Source organism: Nothoprocta perdicaria, unplaced genomic scaffold (assembly GCF_003342845.1).
Source record: "Nothoprocta perdicaria isolate Ctin4 unplaced genomic scaffold, notPer1 scaffold_49, whole genome shotgun sequence".
Classification (NCBI taxonomy): Eukaryota; Metazoa; Chordata; class Aves; order Tinamiformes; family Tinamidae; genus Nothoprocta; species Nothoprocta perdicaria.
In genome coordinates, this window is record NW_020455743.1 from 3,882,641 (window position 1) to 3,900,286 (window position 17,646).

Genomic DNA, 17,646 nt, shown 5'->3' on the forward strand with positions numbered 1-17,646 from the left:
AAAGTTTTTGTAAAGATTTTGTAAATACCTCACTGTATAATCATTAAAAATAAAATGATATCGCTCGGGAACCCCTTATATTCAGAACCGATATTTGTTCCCCCTTACAATTGTTTTATTTCATATAAAAATACCAGATGTAGAAAACAAAACATATTTTGATGTTAGTGATTCTTAAAAAAAAAAAAAAAAAAAAAAAAAAACCTAAAAGTACAGCCCAAACCAAGTACACTCAAAAATGAACAAGCAGCATGATAAGCTCTTTTCTTCTCAGAATTATTGTTATCCATTAATTAAAGACTGTAGAAAAAAAATGAGATTTCAGCAGTTATTAATAACATGTCTCATAAAAATATAAACATTTTGATGTCTGAGAAGCAGGAACAAAAAGTTTTACCAAAAGGACTGTGAACCTCAGAAAGTTAGAACACAGAATGGGTTTGAACTGGTTTACAAAATTCTCCTCTCCAAGTCCTAATTTGCCATGTCGCCCATCTCCAAAGGTAAACATGAGGCCATTTTCTGTGTGTGGAAAAATGGGATGTTATTAATAACAAAGGTCAATAGAAATAAAAAAAAAAACAGGGCAAAGCCATTACAAATAAAGCAACAGACTGTGCAAGTAATGAATACTCCTCTTTCAATAATAAAAACTGAGTAACTATTTTTAGACTCTCTATAGATGAGCACAATCCAAAAATATGTATATTTTCAGATAAAGTACAGTCTTAAATTACAGTTAGTCTTGAAATTTGAAAAAAAAAAAAAAAAGTGGAAAAAAATGCAGAGTGAAACAAAGGCTTGTAAACAAGAATACTTGTTTGTAAAGCATGACTATGAGGTTGCAGTTCCCCAGGAAATAATGGGTACAGAACTACACACGGCTGCAAATCAGAAATTCCTAAAATCCAATCTGTCTTTCTGACCAACTCCCACTGCTGCTCAACTTATACAAATGGTAACTTTGGCTGCTCAACATATAGAAATGGTAACTCTACATGTATCCCTTTTTTTGCCCTAATCATTTTGTACAGAAAACTTACTCAGGGAGAGTCACTAGAAGTGCAATTCAGAGTCTTTCATGTACGTACCCGCTATTACAGCAGTATGATTTTCCCCACATGCAATGCTGTGTATTTTATGTCTCCTCAAGTGTTCCACAGACTTTGGTAAGGAAGTTTCAAAAACAAAAGTTCCATGTCCCAGTTGTCCATACTGTCCAAGTCCAAAAGTATATACATCTCTCTCTAAAAATGTACAGAAGTTAAAAACAAATGTGTTACCATATATGTTATAATCCGCTTTCTATGATCAAGTTCAACTTAAATGACTCTGGCTTCAAAAAAGCAATGCTTTATCAATTAATAGTGACAGAAGAAAAGAAGCAGATAGTGGAGCATTACATTAAATATATTCAGAAAAGAACTGTGAATGGCTGACTGTACAATATATTTTATAATATGCAATATAAATGCAAAATGATCTACAAACCACTCGTACACATAATACTAGCTAACAAAAATTTATGGAGCTTACTGCAGTTAGCATTTTCAAATGCATAGTCTCATCTTAGTTTCTTGTTTCTTACAACACATACATTGCATGAATCAAAATTTAACAAACTAGACCCCTTTAAACTAGAACTAATTCACTATTTGTGTGAAAGCAAACGTCAGGACAAGAGCAGAACAAGGTTCAGCATTGTGTTTGGCTACCAAATCAACTCTGCCTTCAGCAGAGAACACTGTAATTGCGTTATCTTGTGACAGAATAATCATTTTTCCACACTGCACATTTTGTGCATTTAATGGACTGTCTGTGCCAGGAAAAAGAATGTGAGGTTTTCCAAAGCAATAAACATTCTTGGTGTGTCCATCCCTGGCACTCCCTCACAACCGGGGATGACTGTGAAGCTTGGAAATCTTGGTGAGGTTACGCTCCGAGAGAGAAATTCAAAGACTAAGTATTTTTGGGAAGAGGAGACGTTTTCCTAGAATTTTATTCTCTTTTCCTGCTCTTTTTTTGCCAGTAGGCAACAATAGAAAGGCGACAGAAATACTCCTCAACATTTTGCAAAAAAAAGTAGTGAAAACCTGTGAAAGAAATGGGAAGGATAAAAAAATATTCTGCCTTAAGCAAAAACAACTGAGACTTGGGAGCAATACCTCAGTACATCGCTGCCATGAAGAAGGTGCAGAGCCTGTCCACTCTTGCCATATAGATGCCACCACATCAAAAGCGTCACCATCTCCAAGAGCCAGAGAGGAACTGGCCTCCACAAGGGAACGTACAGAATGGCAAGCAGGAGAATCGTTGCTTTTTGAGCCCTTATTTGTGTTCAGGAAATGAGGCTACTGGAATAGCAATGTGTGCTTCAGTGCCACAAAACTACTATACACTGTGTAATCAAACATCATTTTGCTGTTGTGCTTACAGTAGTCACCAAAAAAAAAAAGAAGAAATACTAAAAACAGTTAGGTTTACCTATCAGGCTACCATTCTCCCCAATTGTCTTTTGCTTCTGTCAGAGAAAGAGCAAAAGCAATGGACCAGATTTCAAATTGCTACCATGGGACACTTAAAATTTATATTGAACTTTCAGATTTACAAAGGATCCAGGCTGAAATACTGTAAACACTATATTTGGAAAAATTATCTAGGAAATACTTTGGTATTTCCACACGTTTTAAAGGGGTCATGAATTCATGAAAAGCAACAATGGTCTCAAACTTCTTTTAAACTGAAGGCACAAAATATTTTACAAAACCATTTTTTTCTATTAAATTCAATAGTAAAGCTCCCTCTACTGGAAATTTCTGTGCAAGAAAGCAACACTTTAGAAAGAAGTCCCTTTTTAAAGGAAAACAAGGAATACCATTTTTTTTTCTGTTATTCCTACTTTCCTGATAAGAATCAAGAAACTCCAAAAGAGAGATTTTTTTTTCTAAGTGAGCTAAGAAAATTTCATCTTCATTTCAATAAATTGATTTCTCAGGATGGCTGATTCCATAAGTTCCAATTTAAAAATCTGCCTTTGTCTTAATCTTTCTTTGCAGGCAGATCTTACGATTTTCAAATTATACAGTCTTATCTGATTAATGTAATTTTTTTAAATTGGAGGTTTTTTTCATTAGCTTTAATCCTATATTGATATACAGAATACTTCTTTCACAAAGAAGATTTAGAGGAAGATATTCCCGGAGACAAACTTGAGGTACAGGAATCTATTTCCTAGGGGAGAACAAAGCAATCTAAAAACAATTTGGGGTGCCTTTATAAGAACTGCCTCCGTAGCATCCCACGAGAAGGGGCACTAAAGGATGAGGAGAAGTGGTTTCTAAGCCTGCCCAGAATCCAATCACTTCCAAATTTATTTAATTTATATTCCAAACAATGCCCCTGCACTTCAGCATTGGGAATGTGGTGGTTTTTTTTTTTTTTTTTTGAAGAGCAGGGCTGTTTCCTGGTATCTGTTCCCTCACTGCAGTACATTTAATTGCAGTTGTAGTTGTCCCTGCAAATGAAATAATTCCAGGCAAAAACCTTTGTAGTTGTCAGATTCTTTCTGTCCCTCAGGCTACGTGATGGAAGAACTGAGGCTGTTCCAAGAACCTTTGTAAGAGCCACAAATGGCTTCCCATATATTTCAAATTGTGCAAAGTTAAAAACCCCCAGAATAACAGAAAAACACAGGTATTCTAATAGCTCTCCATATAGCTTTATTTCCCTTAAACCACCTCACTATTAGTATGTCAAGGAGCTACTCCTATCATATTTTATTTTTAGACAGCTTATACTGAAAAACATTACTGTAAAAACATGTGCTTAAATACTCAGTTTTACCTGAATGAGTAAATTGGATTTGAGGATTTCAGGATAAAGAGTATACAAACTTAACAGGCAGTTTGATACATCTAAATAATCCTACATCCAGCAGTTTCTCAGCTCTGTCACAAAAAGGTAGAGACTTTTCATCCTTCCCATTCTCTTTCAAAATAATATCTAGACTTTTTTTTCCTTAAAAAAAACCCCAAACTTGAGACAGAAGAGGAAAAACCCCAAAGTTTACATATTAGTGCATTAATGTTCTGTATGATGTCAAACTATCTGTTCTCCAAGGGCTGCTTCACTTTCTCCTTTGAAGCATGTTGGCTTTCCTTCCCTTCAAAGAATAAAAAGAGGTAATATATCCTTCTATGCAGAGGATTATTTTCACACAGTCCATCCTCATCTGAAAAAACGGATGATATAAAGGCTACACCAAATCATCTGTTTCTGCTTTTCCAACCTTCTTGGTTCAGAAATAGTTATTATTCATTTTTTAAGAGCTTGTTAAAAAGTACAGAGATCGGGACTGCTCCTTTCTTATATTTCTTTCCAGTAGAAAGTATTTGCAAGACCCTTGGGTAGCAGATGCATGCCATTTTAATCTCTGAGTGAGGGAAGTCATCTGGGATGAGGATATGAGTTTCTTGGATAAGCTGATGAACTGTCATAGAATGGATAGATTGGTACTTCTACAGTGAGAACACATTTGTGGCAAATAATTAACTGTGTTATGTTGCTTATTTTCCAGAACAAGTGTAAACAAAAGGCAAAAATAACAAGAAGACTTTTAAAAAGGATGGTTTCTAGTAATATATTCAAATTTTCAATCCTTAAAAAGTAAGTTTTTTTTTCTTCTCGTTGCTCTCAGCAGCTCCATTTTCTGTTTTCTAGAAAAAAAAATATGGTTTTCCCATTTTGGAGTTTCACAGCAATATGCACTATTTTAATGTATACAGCTTTCTATTCACTCTGATACACTGCTGCAGAGATTCCAAGCAGTTTTTAATGTTTTGCATGCAAAATTGCAAATAGAAGAGATATCAATAATAAAAAAAGAAAAGAAGTAATTTGGAATACACTAATCAAGTATGAGAGTCAGGAAGAAACTTGTCTCATATTCAGCAAGATAACTGAATTAGGCTTTCTTCTAATTTGATAAGTCCTAAATAGAATGGATGAGAAGAAAGGAGCCAGGATGCACAACTGCTTCTCCATGGGATATTGTATCCTATCCTATTCCTACATTAAATCACAGAATCACAGAATCACAGAATAGTCCAGGTTGGAAGGGACCTCTAGAGATCATCTAGTCCAACCTTCCTGCTAGTCCAACCTTCCTGCTCCGGCAGGCACACCTACAGCATGTGGCACAGGGTGGCATCCAGGCGGGTTTGGAAGACCCACAACCCCCCTGGGCAGCCTGTGCCAGGGCTCTGGCACCCTCACAGTAAAGAAGTTCCTCCTCACCTGGAGACGGAACTTCTTGTGCTCCAGCTTATGGCCATTACCCCTCGTCCTATTGCTGGCCACCAGTGAGAACAGCTTGTCCCCTTCCTCCCTGCATTCTCCCTTCCTGAACTTATACATGTTAATCAGATCCCCTCTCAGCCTTCTCTTCTCCAGAGAAAACAGGCCCAGCTCACTCAGCCTCTCTTCATACGAGAGATGTTCCATTCCCTTAATCATCCTGGTTGCCCTTCTCTGGACCCTCTCAAGAAGCTCCATGTCCCACCTATACTGGGGAGCCCAGAACTGCACCCAGTACTCCAGGTGCGGCCTCACCAGAGCTGAGTAGAGGGGCAGAATCACCTCCCTTGACCTGCTGGCAACACTCCTCCTGATGCAGCCAGGATCCCATTGGCCTTCTTGGCCACGAGGGCACACTGCTCACTCATGGTTAACTTAGTGTCAACCAGGACTCCCAGGTCCCTCTCCGTGGAGCTGCTCTCCAGCAGGTCAACCCCTAATCTGTACTGGTGCCTGGGGTTATTCCTCCCCAGGTGCAGGACCCTGCACTTGTCCTTATTGAACCTCAGGAGGTTCCTCTCTGCCCAACTCTCCAGCCTGTCCAGGTCCCTCTGGATGGCAGCACAGCCCTCCGGAGTGTCGGCCACTCCACCCAGCTTGGTGTCATCTGCAAACTTGCTTAGGGTGCACTCCGTGCCCTTGTCCAGGTCATTGATGAACAAATTGAACAGCACTGGGCCCAGTACTGACCCTTGGGGGACACCACTGGCCACAGGCCTCCAACTGGACTCGGCCCCATTTATCACCACCCTCTGAGCTCTGCCATCCAGCCAGCCCGCGATCCACTGCACCATGCACTCATCTAGTCCACTCTCCCAGAGCTTCCGTATGAGGATATTATGGGAGACAGTGTCAAAAGCCTTGCTGAAGTCAAGGTAGACAACATCCACGGCTCTCCCCTCGTCCAGCCAGCCTGTCATCCCATCATAGAAGGCTATGAGGTTCGTCAGACATGACTTCCCCTTGGTGAATCCATGCTGACTGCTCCTCAACACCTTCTTCTCCTCCATATGCCTGGACATTCTCTCTAGGATGAACCGCTCCATCACCTTTCCAGGGACAGAGGTGAGGCTGACCGGCCTGTAATTGCCTGGCTCCTCCCTCTTGCCCTTTTTGAAGACTGGAGTGACGTTGGCTCTCTTCCAGTCCTCGGGCACCTCCCCTGCTCTCCAGGACCTCTCAAGGATGATGGAGAGAGGCTGAGCAATAACCTCGACCAGTTCCCTCAGCACTCTTGGGTGCATCCCATCTGGGCCCATAGATTTTTGAGTGGCCAGTTTGCCTAAGTGATCCCTAACTCAATCCTTCTCAACCGATGGAAGGTCTTCCTCTAGCCCATTTACATCTCTTCCATTTGTGCCCTGCAGTTCATGGGGGGTCGTCTTAGCAGTAAAGACAGAGGCAAAGAAGGCATTTAGTAACTCTGCCTTCTCGGCATCCTCCGTCACCAAGGCCCCTTCCCCATTCAGCAGTGCACTAACATTTTCCCTCGTCTTCCTCTTGCTGTTGACATACTTATAGAAACCCTTCCTGTTGTCCCTGACATGCCTCGCCAGCTCTAATTCCACCCAGGCTTTGGCCTTCCTCATTTCGCATCTGAATCAGACAGATGAAGTAGTGGAATATGCAATAGCTAGAAATTCACACAGTATTTTTCGGAGTGAAATGACATATTTGGAAAAATGGAAAGATCCCGAAAAGATGAAAACTGGATCAGTAGATACTGTCCTACCAAAGCCAAGCAGTGCTTTTTTTCCACATAAGGTGAAACATAAAATTCAGAATTTGTTCATCTATTGCATAGTTTCTTAATTTAGGAGACTAATATACCTAATAGCTGATAAAGGTAAACATATTTTTGCTTGACTTCTTTTGAAGCTCCATCTCTTACCAAAATTCTGAACTTGTGGTCATGCAGCTTCACCTGACAAGGCAATACATAATTCCATATCGACTCCAAGTTACATTTCTGGTGGAAAGCCTGTACTGCGTATCTGCCACACTCACTTTTGACATGATTACGGTGTTCTAATCTCCTCCTTCTCCCAAATATTAAGCAGCAAATACTGTATGAGTCATTCTGCATGTTAAAACTCCCGACAAAGCATCTTTCACCTGAGACAGTATTTCCTTTGTCCTCTACCCTTGTTCAAGAACCACTACTTCATAGTTAATTGAGTAAGAGTTGAGTTATATTTTAAAAAAATCCGTCTGAACTATCAGTTTTACCATAACAACTATTAACCTTTAGGCAAAGGCATTTCTACAGAATCCTGCTTTCCTCTTCTCCTGGCTCAACCAGACCTTCTGTCACTGGACTGCCAGCAAGCCTAGCACTGAATCTCTATCTTATTTGTCCCTTATTATAAAAGCTATTTTCCCAGTCAAGTAAATCTTACTTAGTAAAAGACGCTGCTTACTATAATCTTTTTTTTTTGTTCAATCCCCTTGTTTTTCAGCTTTTATACTCTGCCTCCAGGTTCTATTTCTAGCTTTTGCCTCCAGAGATTTCACTATAGCGCTGATGTCATCTGAATCTACAACTTCCAACTAAATCTCTGTAATAGTCATTTGGTGTAATGTGATTTTATTACACCAAATACCATTAAAAAAATCTCTATTGGTGAGGTTTAGATTTATGGTTTAAAAAAAATCAATAATGATAATCTAATTCTTTGTGCAGAACTTACTTTATGATCTATAAAATACTGCTAGGATTTATACATTTGCTTGCCTCAAATTTATGGTAATTTTTTCCTAATAATGATAATCTAATTTCATATAGAGAAATACATTTTATGACATAAAATACTGCAAGGGTAAGACTGTGTGTTGGTGGAAGAAGACAGACAAATGATTTCAAATGTAGATGAATATTTGCATTATTTCCTGGACTGGCTACTGTTATTTCCTCTTCATACATTTCCTAGAGGAGTTTTAACTCACCCGAAATCTTGCAGCTTGAATTATCATTACTCATAATCTTTTCCAGCACATCATTTCAGCCTTTATTCTCTCCAGTGGCTTGCAGTGCAATACCACATCAAATTATTTACAATTCCTCTCAACTAGATTTTCAGTTTACATTTTAGAAATTTTTGTTTCATAACAACATAAAGATTAACAACAGATGCCTATAGAGTATTTTAAAAGTATAGACTTAAGGAGTGATGTTTATACATCTTATTTGTTTATACAGCTCTTGCATTTGGGGTTATTAAGAGAGTTTATTACGGGAATCCTATACAATTGCAGAATTCATTATAAGCCAAAGATAATATTTTAGAAATCATCTATTGCCAAGCCAAATTCCCTTTTCTTCCTTTACAGGTTTATGATTACTTAGTCCACTGAAAACACAGATTTTCATGAACATACAGTGGCATCAACAAGATGATCAGGGAAACTGGGTAAGAAGGAAAGAGATTTCTATTTCAATTACTGGGGCTCCCAGAACCAGGCGCTGCCAGGAAAAACAGAAGATAGATAATAGAGATTAATGTTTATGAGAAAGGCTGTAATGCAACCATGGTAAGAACTCTGCCATCAGATCACAGAAAAAAAAAAAAACAAAACAACTTGCTTTCTGGAAAGAGAAAGCCAACAGACTGCTCTAGATTTCCCTGGGTCCTCACTATCACAGAGATATCACAGTCATTGAATTGCCACAAATTCTCTATACAGACCATTTTTAATTGTGGTTTACCTTTCAGTTAGAGAACTTTAACTAATATCCAACTTAAACCTTGCTGTAATTGAAGTTCTACTCCAAGATCTCACAAAGAGAAAAGGTTATTGCCTTCCTCCAAGAAGCAACCTGCTTGGCACTTGAAGACTAGTGCCATGTCTTTCTGTTGTTTTCCCCTTTTCACACAAACTCTCAAATTTCTAGGAATACACTAGCATTTTATTTTTTTTGTGAATTTGCATTGTAATTTATTAAGATAATACCTTTACTCACCATCCAAATTAACAAAATGTCTTTCTTATAAAAGTAATTCGCTAGCACTTTCTCTGATACTTCTCTGATACCGCGGTGAAAATAAAATAATTCATATATGGCACATTAAGGATTATCCAAAATCACATGATGAACAAAACTAGCAGAAGGTTAGTTAACAGAAGCCTCTCAGTGCTTCAGTACTCTTCAGATTTCACAGCTAAGGAGCCTCTCATAACTCTTTGTCCTCCTCCATCCCTAGCAAAGACTGAATACTTGGTTAGTGGAGTCACTGCTCCAGCACGTATGGAACGATCAGAGGTTTGTTTTATCTTCCTTATTGCTAAGGATAAGAAAGGCACCATCTCAAAGGCATGACACATGCCTTTTTACTCCAGTACTCTGATATCCTCTGTAAACTGATGGAAACAGCTCTAATCACACAAAAAACTTTCCATTCATTTGAGCTGATGGAGATACTTCAGAATGTGCCAGAAAGGTTTGTAGCCCAAATGCACACGAAAGACTAGATAAATATAGAAAAAAAAAAAAAAAAAAAGAAACAAAACAATTTAGGTTAGAATCTGTAGCAACTGAGCTAGCTATACCTCACATTTTTCTCTTTAAAAATTTAATTTACCACTGGCACACGACTATTAGTCTAGTAATGTAATTCACATATTTCATCTTAAAGAACTCTACCTGAAATCCTGTGAACTAATATATGAGTTTTACACACTGAGTTTTGTATACCTGTATGGTATATTTAATGCACTATATCTGTAATAGTTCGTTATAATTTGATATGTTAAAGATTCTGCTCAAAGCCTCATGTAAACTCAGTACTACAACAGGGCCGCTTAAACCACTCAGGCATCTAGTAGACCATACATCTCTTTATCAGCATTAACAGGCAGCTAGTTGGAAAGTGATTTCCTCAATATCACATATTCAATGTCATTTAAAATTTATTAGTGAAGGGGTGCTTTACCATAAAACTCCCCTCCCCTCATCTCCCAGTATCACTTTCAAGCTATTCAGAGAAAACAAACACTGATCATCTTACATTTCAGTAGAACTGAGGTCTATTCTTCCAGGTAAACTGAGATTACTAAGCAATATAATAAAACCTGGCAATAACAAAAGCCGGGTAATTTGCACACCTGTAAGCACCACGGTGTGTCCTCCACCACAAGCAACCTTGTTAACTCTTTCCAGAATTCCTGGTACAGGCTGTGGGACTCTGCTGTTCTTCAGCTGCTCGGGCAACAAGCCCAGTTTGCCATTCTCAGGTTCTCCGAAAGTGTACAGCTCACCATCTCCTGTCAAAATACAGAACATAGCACGTTTCCCAACACACATTCAGAAAAAAGTTGGGGGTGTCAAGGCTTCTGCAGACACAAATCAGTGGAACAGAAAACTCTATGAATATTACAGGATATTTTACCTAATCGCACCATTACACACCGTATACTTATGTTCTATTACTAAAGCTGCAGACTGAAGTTGCATGTATGTTCTGCAAAGCAAATAAGTCTAATTATTAAAACTCACTTAAAAATTACAACATGAAAAAAAGGACATGATTAAGTCCTTAAGTCCATTTGATAGGTGAATCTTATCAAAACCTAGGCAAAAGAAGCACTCAAGGAAGGAACCTTCTCATTCTCAGAAATAAAAACTCAAACGATGAAGTCAAAACTGGTATAAGAAATACATCATTTTGTTGAATCTTCCCTTAATATAAAGTTTGAAACCTAATGTCATACTTACTTTTTTCAACGATTCCTGACATTTTCTCTTTCATGCACACAAAAAATATTTGGAGTTAAACTTATAAAATTATCCCAGTTCATGTGTATGCATGCATCTGTGTGGAGATAACTTACAATGCATTCTTCTATACTCCTTTTTTTCCAAAGAGATGTTCTTTAGTTATTTCAACTTGTGTTACTTTAGAAGCAGCAGATAACCCCAGCTGCAGAGAAACTTATTTCATTTTACTTCTAAACAAAACTAGTTGGTCTGTGCTGAGGCTTCTCTGTCTGGTTTGGTCTTCTGCTTTATTTCTTGCATACACTCTGCATATTGCTCTGAATATGCTTAGGCAACTGATACTTCACAGTTTTTTGATGGCTCACTTTTTATTTTTGCCCAATTCACAAAAAAAGCAGCTGTAGAGTCACAATGAAACCATTCCGTTGACAACAAAAGGAATCCACACTCCCATTCGGATTATTTTATTAAGGATTCTCTCGCTTTTGTTGAGTGAAAGAAGAAAAAACATGACTGGAATTTTTGGAAGGCAAGTATCAGTGTTTTAATATTATTCCATCTGTCATGTAACAAGTTCATAAACCCCCAAAAGGCACTTGGGAGTTAACTACTCATGCAATTCTCTTTGAAGAGGCCACAGCATTTCTTTTGGAACACTACTGTGCTGCAAGCATTAATCCAATCACTGCCTAATTAATAGGATTACAGATTCAAATGGTCAAGCTTTCATTGACTCCCCAAACTAATCAAATTTATTACATTTTTTGACTTAATAATCCAGCTAACAAAGATAAACCCATTTACTAAAGCAATTTCGGAATACATTACACATCCCTCTTGGGCAAAAGTAGTCTAAAATCATGCAAAAACAGCTACCAAGCATAAAAAGGATGCAGCCAAACAGAGAAAAGTTTTGAGTATAATTATATGTGTGCAGCACACGTGCATTTGAAGACCATTCAGTTCACAGCACTTCCACCAAACGTGGGTCATGGCTTTCCTCTCTCAAGTGAATCTTCTCACATTCTCATAGCTTAAGCTGCCCCTAATGTGGAACATACTGTGTCACTAAACCTTAGGTCACAGGAGCATGGCAGGGATGGAAAAGCAAACGGAAAACTACCTTTGGCTGTCAAGGGGAAATACAAATATTGCAGAAGAGAGAGGATGTGAAATGCGGCTGATAGCAGAGAAGTGAAGTAGGTAACTGAATTTAATCACTCCAGGAGTCCTTGCATAAATTATGAAAAAAAAATGAAGCATTTATTCCAGGTCAAGTTTGTTGAAACCACCTCAAACACAGGAATTGTGTGTATGGAGGCAAAGTGTGTATGGAGGTAGAATGGATGAGCTTTTCAAACACCGCTTAAAAACAGTCACAAAGAAAATAAGTGAAAGGAACTCAGGGTACCCACGGAGCGCTCTCTGAAGACTTTTTCCACAGTAAGAATCTTGCCTAACCTTGCTTCTGTAAGTAACAGTCCTAGCAGGAAAAAAAAAAAAAAAAAAAAAAAAAGAGATCCACTGTATCCAGTCCCTTTCTGGCACAGAGAAAGTAGACAAAGGAGCTATGCAGGAGGAAGAACTTCTTTCCTGTGAGGGTGACAGGGCCCTGGCACAGGCTGCCCAGGGAGGCTGTGGRGTCTCCTTCTCTGGAGATCTTCCAAACCCGCCTGGATGCCGCCCTGTGCCCCGTGCTCTGGGTGTCCCTGCTGGAGCAGGGGGTTGGACTGGATGATCCCTAGAGGTCCCTTCCAACCTCAACCACTCTGTGATTCGTTGATTCTGTGTGTGCTTGCCAAGCTGAGCACTCTCCTCTTGAATGAATGTCACCAAAGATTAGTCAAGGAAAGATCTGTATGTGGCCTCAAACAGTATCACTACATTCTCTAAGCTCTTTCATTTATTTTTCTGCCACTTTGTGTGAGACATGCTTCAAACCTCAGTATGTTTGTTTACATAAGGTTCTAATGTCCTAAGTGGCAAAGGAAGAAAAAGAAAAGTGATATTGCAAAAAAAAAAAAAAAGGTCCTAAAGAGGAAGAACTGAAAAGGAAACCAGAAGTTTCTAGAGAACTTGAAGTTCCAGTGACAAGTGTTCTTGTAACTTCTAGATGCTACCAGATTTCTTTGGTGGAACTGCAGTACAAATTAAGATGACCAAATGCTGTAAACTTTCTCTAGCTGTGCTCTTCTTGTTACTAAAAAGTTCATGTTTGCTTTTATTGATGAGCATCTTGCCCTGGAGAGGGCACTCTGTGACCAGCCTATGTACTTCTTAACCACCTTTTATATTTTAACCTGTATGTGCTTGTTCTCCTACCAGTTTGCTTTGTCAGTGTTCTGCTGATGTCAAATGTAAATACACTACAAAAGGAAACCATATGGTTTCCAGGCTCCATATGTTCCAGGGCTCATCAGTTGAGCCCTGCAACATATATCATCCCAATTTTCTCATTCAGCTGCTACCCTAATCCCTTCTTCTCATTTCCCTCCACTAAAAGGTTCTCCTTCATTAGAGCATTTGGCACAGGCTGTTCCCTCCACGCTTTAGATCCCTGCCCTCACCTCCTTATGAGGATGAGAACTTCTGTCACATCCCAGGGTAGCCTGTCACCACTTCAGCTCTTGTCTGGGAGGTGACATGCACACCTTCCTACTGCATCCTAGAAGTAAGGATATCCTTCATTTCAAGTTCAGGGAGTTGTGCTTTTCCTAATAGAGATTCAGTTCCTGATCTGTCATTTGGCACTTCTTTTATTCTAACAAAATATATATAATAAAAGTGGCACACAACTTTTTCTGGTGTAACATCTAATTCATATTTCACCCAATTAATTCTTCTGTTAATGGCATGTTCTCAGATTGGTATATAGAGACCGCATGTGAAAAATTACCATTTATCAAGTAAACTGAGAAAGTCATCTGAAGGGTTAGCTCCTGGGTACCCATTAAAATCTTGCCAATGAAAAATATTAATCCTTTGAAATCTTTCATTATTCTGATGTGACTAAACCTTAAAGTTTAATCATGTAAATCTATACGCCTTGGAAGAATTAATTCATGCTTATGTTTAATACTAACATTATTGATTGATAAACTGAACAACATTGGCATTATTAAAAAAGAAGAGAGAGGCATCATCATTTTGAAAAACAACAAGAGCCGCAGAAAGACAAGGTTTGGTTTGGAAATCAGAGGCCGGCTCATGGCAACATTTGTGTCTCCTCAGAAAATTCAGATTTGTATATTACCTATTTATTTAATTTACTTCAAAACTTAAAATTCAACATATAACATTGAACCTTGACAATCATGTTGCGATGCTGGCTGATGAAATGAATTTTTACTCAAAACATATAAAAGTCTATTCAATATTTGCATTTCTAGGGAAGATGAAGATTACTTGATCCACAGACAACATCTCAAAAGTTGTATTACTGAAAGAATAGTATTAATCTGCGTTTGTCATAGCTTTCATGAAAACAAAATTAGAGTGGTAAGATTCATTCTTCCTAACATCTTTTTGTAAAACATTGCGCCAATGCAAAATATTCATAGTATTTTTTCTCACATTATTACTAATTCAATCATAAATATACAAATATATAATGGATTACATCAGAGCTTCCCAAGTAAATTATGGATTACATTTCAGAGAAGTTGTCTCTGGTATAATTTCCCAGGGTCATAGACAATTAGATAGATAATCTTCTCTTCCACAACAGCATTTATAACAAGTAACATAGCAGATTTTGGAAGTAATTAATGGCTCATGAGCTACCTTTGCCAAAACAACAACAAGAGAACCACTGACTTAAGTGTAGTAATGACTGTTCTCATTTTCTTACCTGTTATCAAGGCAGAGTGATAATATCCACAGGATACAGAGGAAACAGGTTTTCCAACAACCACTTGACAAGGGACACAGACACTGGCTTCATTAGCCAAGCCAATCTGACCTTCTGAATTGTCACCCCACATAAAAAGCTGCCCATCCTCTAAAATAAAGACAGAGAAAGTGAATGGCCTTAAACCCAAAAGTACACTAATAAGAAGTTAATCTATCCATTAAAAAGACTTTCATAAAATGTATGTATGACTGCTAAATGTCATCATAGAGACATGAAGTGATATTTAGTACAATGCTAGGTATCAATTTAGTACAACGCTAGGAAAAACAAAGGTATCAATAGCAGCAACAACAAGCAAAAAAAAAAAAGCATAAAAGGCTAAAAATAAGAAACAAAAAAGGATGAAAAATCTTTAGATAGAGATGTATACAGAAATCTTCTCTCTCTGTATTTATTGGTGAAAAATAAGCTGCAATTAGCAAAACCCAGCACCTACTGGGTTAATGAGATCTTAGTCCATGTTACAAAAAAACTATGAACCAAAGAAGGACAGCCTGGTATCTCCCTTACAGTTTCTTATGCTCTCTGTTACATTCTGAAATTACAGCTTGAATAATTTATCCTAAGCACGTACAGAAACAGCTGCTCTATAGCCAGGCTTGCGAAACACAAAAATTAGATTACAGGGGAATAAAAGAGCACACATCCAGTGGTTGAAAGTAATATAGCCACATGGATTTCATCAAGTCCCCATTGTACAATTTTGCCACTGGAGAAAGCCCGCCTAGGTTAGGTCTCTCTGAGAATCAGTAATTACACAGTTGTAGAGCCCGCAGCTGTAGACCAAAACAGTTGTAATAGAAAGTCGAATTAAAGAAACTGAGTTTTCTTGAGATTCATGCTTTGAGGCTGCCTTTCACGGTAACTAACTGAAGCTCTTTCCACTTCGGGGGCATTTATTACTATCTGTCCTTTGTGTAAATTCTCAGTACTTACATGCTTAGATCCCACTGTATATGGCTGTCAGTACAAAATGTTCTCTCTTGACCCAGTAAAGTAGTTTCACAAATATTGTGGGGAGTTACTGAGACTGCCATCCTTGTCAGATTTTGTAGAAATAGGAATTGGCTAAAAATAATTACTGGGATGACTAGGAAAGCAGAAAGGCACAGAAAACGCACACACATGCAGACAGTGCTAAAATACAAGTTTCCCTGGAACACCAAGCTGAGAGCATATTCATAGATTTTACTAGCTGTTTCTCTTACCAGTTATTGCTGCTGAGGTGTATGATCCAGCTGCTAGCTGTTTGATCTTGTGCTGGTTGGTAAAAAAGCTAATTAAATGAAACGTGGTCCTTTCCTCTGTGTCACCTAATCCCAACTGACCTTCACTGTTACCTCCAGCAGCATATACATTTCCTTTTTCTGCACACAGAAAAGCATATGTAAAACACAGAATGAGGTCATTCTCATCAGTGGCAGCAAGATATCAGAAATATGACTGGGGGAAGTCATTTAATTTTTCTATAGAAAAAAAAAAAACAGAAAAGTTGGCATCTACTGCCCTGGATATTCTAAAGTTGAAGGCAGATTTTGTGTTGTAACTAGCAAGGAGGTATTCCTGCATACACTTCATTGGGAACATGATAAAGCTTTTTCATTTACTTAGACCAAAGGAGTTTCTCCACCATCTTGGAGATGGATCTAAAAAGTAAATACAATCTGAAGTACTTCAAGAGTTCTGACAAAGTGACTTCCAGTGGCCCCGGCAGACAGCAGAATTTGTTTTCCCAAAGACTGCACAATTTAATTTAAGATAAAACAGGAGGAAAATGAAGAATGATATCACAGGCAAGAAAATTAAAGCCATGTTAGTACATAAAAAATGCATAATTTCATAGTTTTGAATGCTGTGAATGAAATACACTTTTGCATAGGTTATCAGAATTATTTTACTCATTTCACTATTTAAATCATTTTCTATTTATCTAAGTAGCTCTTTATCCTGTTTTACAATCTTAAGATTGAGATTACAGCTGATGATTCTCATCTTTACCTTAAGAGAAGTTCAAGATTTATATGTTTAATTTTAGCATGTTTCACATTTTAAGTGCTCATCTATGATGAAAAAGATAAGGCCCATTAATAACATAAACCCAGACACAAATGTGATAAGCAACTGTCATATAATTGATTAATGGCTCTTGCTGTATAAACAGCCACAAATTACCTAGGCAAAGGATACACTAGAGGTGACTAATACTTACCCTGAGCAGTCTGGCATAAGCAACTGTTATTAAAATGTGCTGCTTTATTTTAATAATCTTACTTCCAGGGCTCAAGGTATCTGCATGTATAAATCCTCTAATAAACAACATTCCTTACAACATCACTGTAAGCACAAGGATTGCAAACACAAAGTTTGCTATTCCTTTCCATAAATTTTAGAAGCCTGACAAACATGTGCATCAAATCTCTGTACACTGTCTCTCTAAAAAGAATATTTTTCAGTTTAAATTTATGATTTATTTATTTAAAACTAAATAAAGCACGTTGTTAAAGAAATAGCAAAATCCCTCATCTAACTGAAATGCAATAAACTTTAGAAGACTTCAAAACATAAATTTGAGTACAGATATATAAAAATAATAATATACTTTTACAGTCCTTTAAAGGAAAGTTAATAATTGTTAATTGCACTCCAAATGTAGGCAACAAAT

General features: G+C 37.8%; 1 protein-coding gene across 1 annotated transcript in view; it reads right to left on the minus strand.

The window, feature by feature from the left end:
* The window catches only part of RPGR (retinitis pigmentosa GTPase regulator), a 36,902-nt gene that overhangs the window by 7,591 nt on the left and 11,665 nt on the right, over positions 1–17,646 (minus strand). The window contains exons 5-9 of the mRNA XM_026047313.1: positions 16,193–16,351; positions 14,922–15,071; positions 10,459–10,617; positions 1,092–1,247; positions 398–522 (exon numbers count right to left, since the gene is read on the minus strand). Of these exons, the coding sequence (XP_025903098.1) occupies positions 398–522; positions 1,092–1,247; positions 10,459–10,617; positions 14,922–15,071; positions 16,193–16,351 (749 nt within the window). The remainder of the gene's footprint in view (positions 1–397; positions 523–1,091; positions 1,248–10,458; positions 10,618–14,921; positions 15,072–16,192; positions 16,352–17,646) is intronic.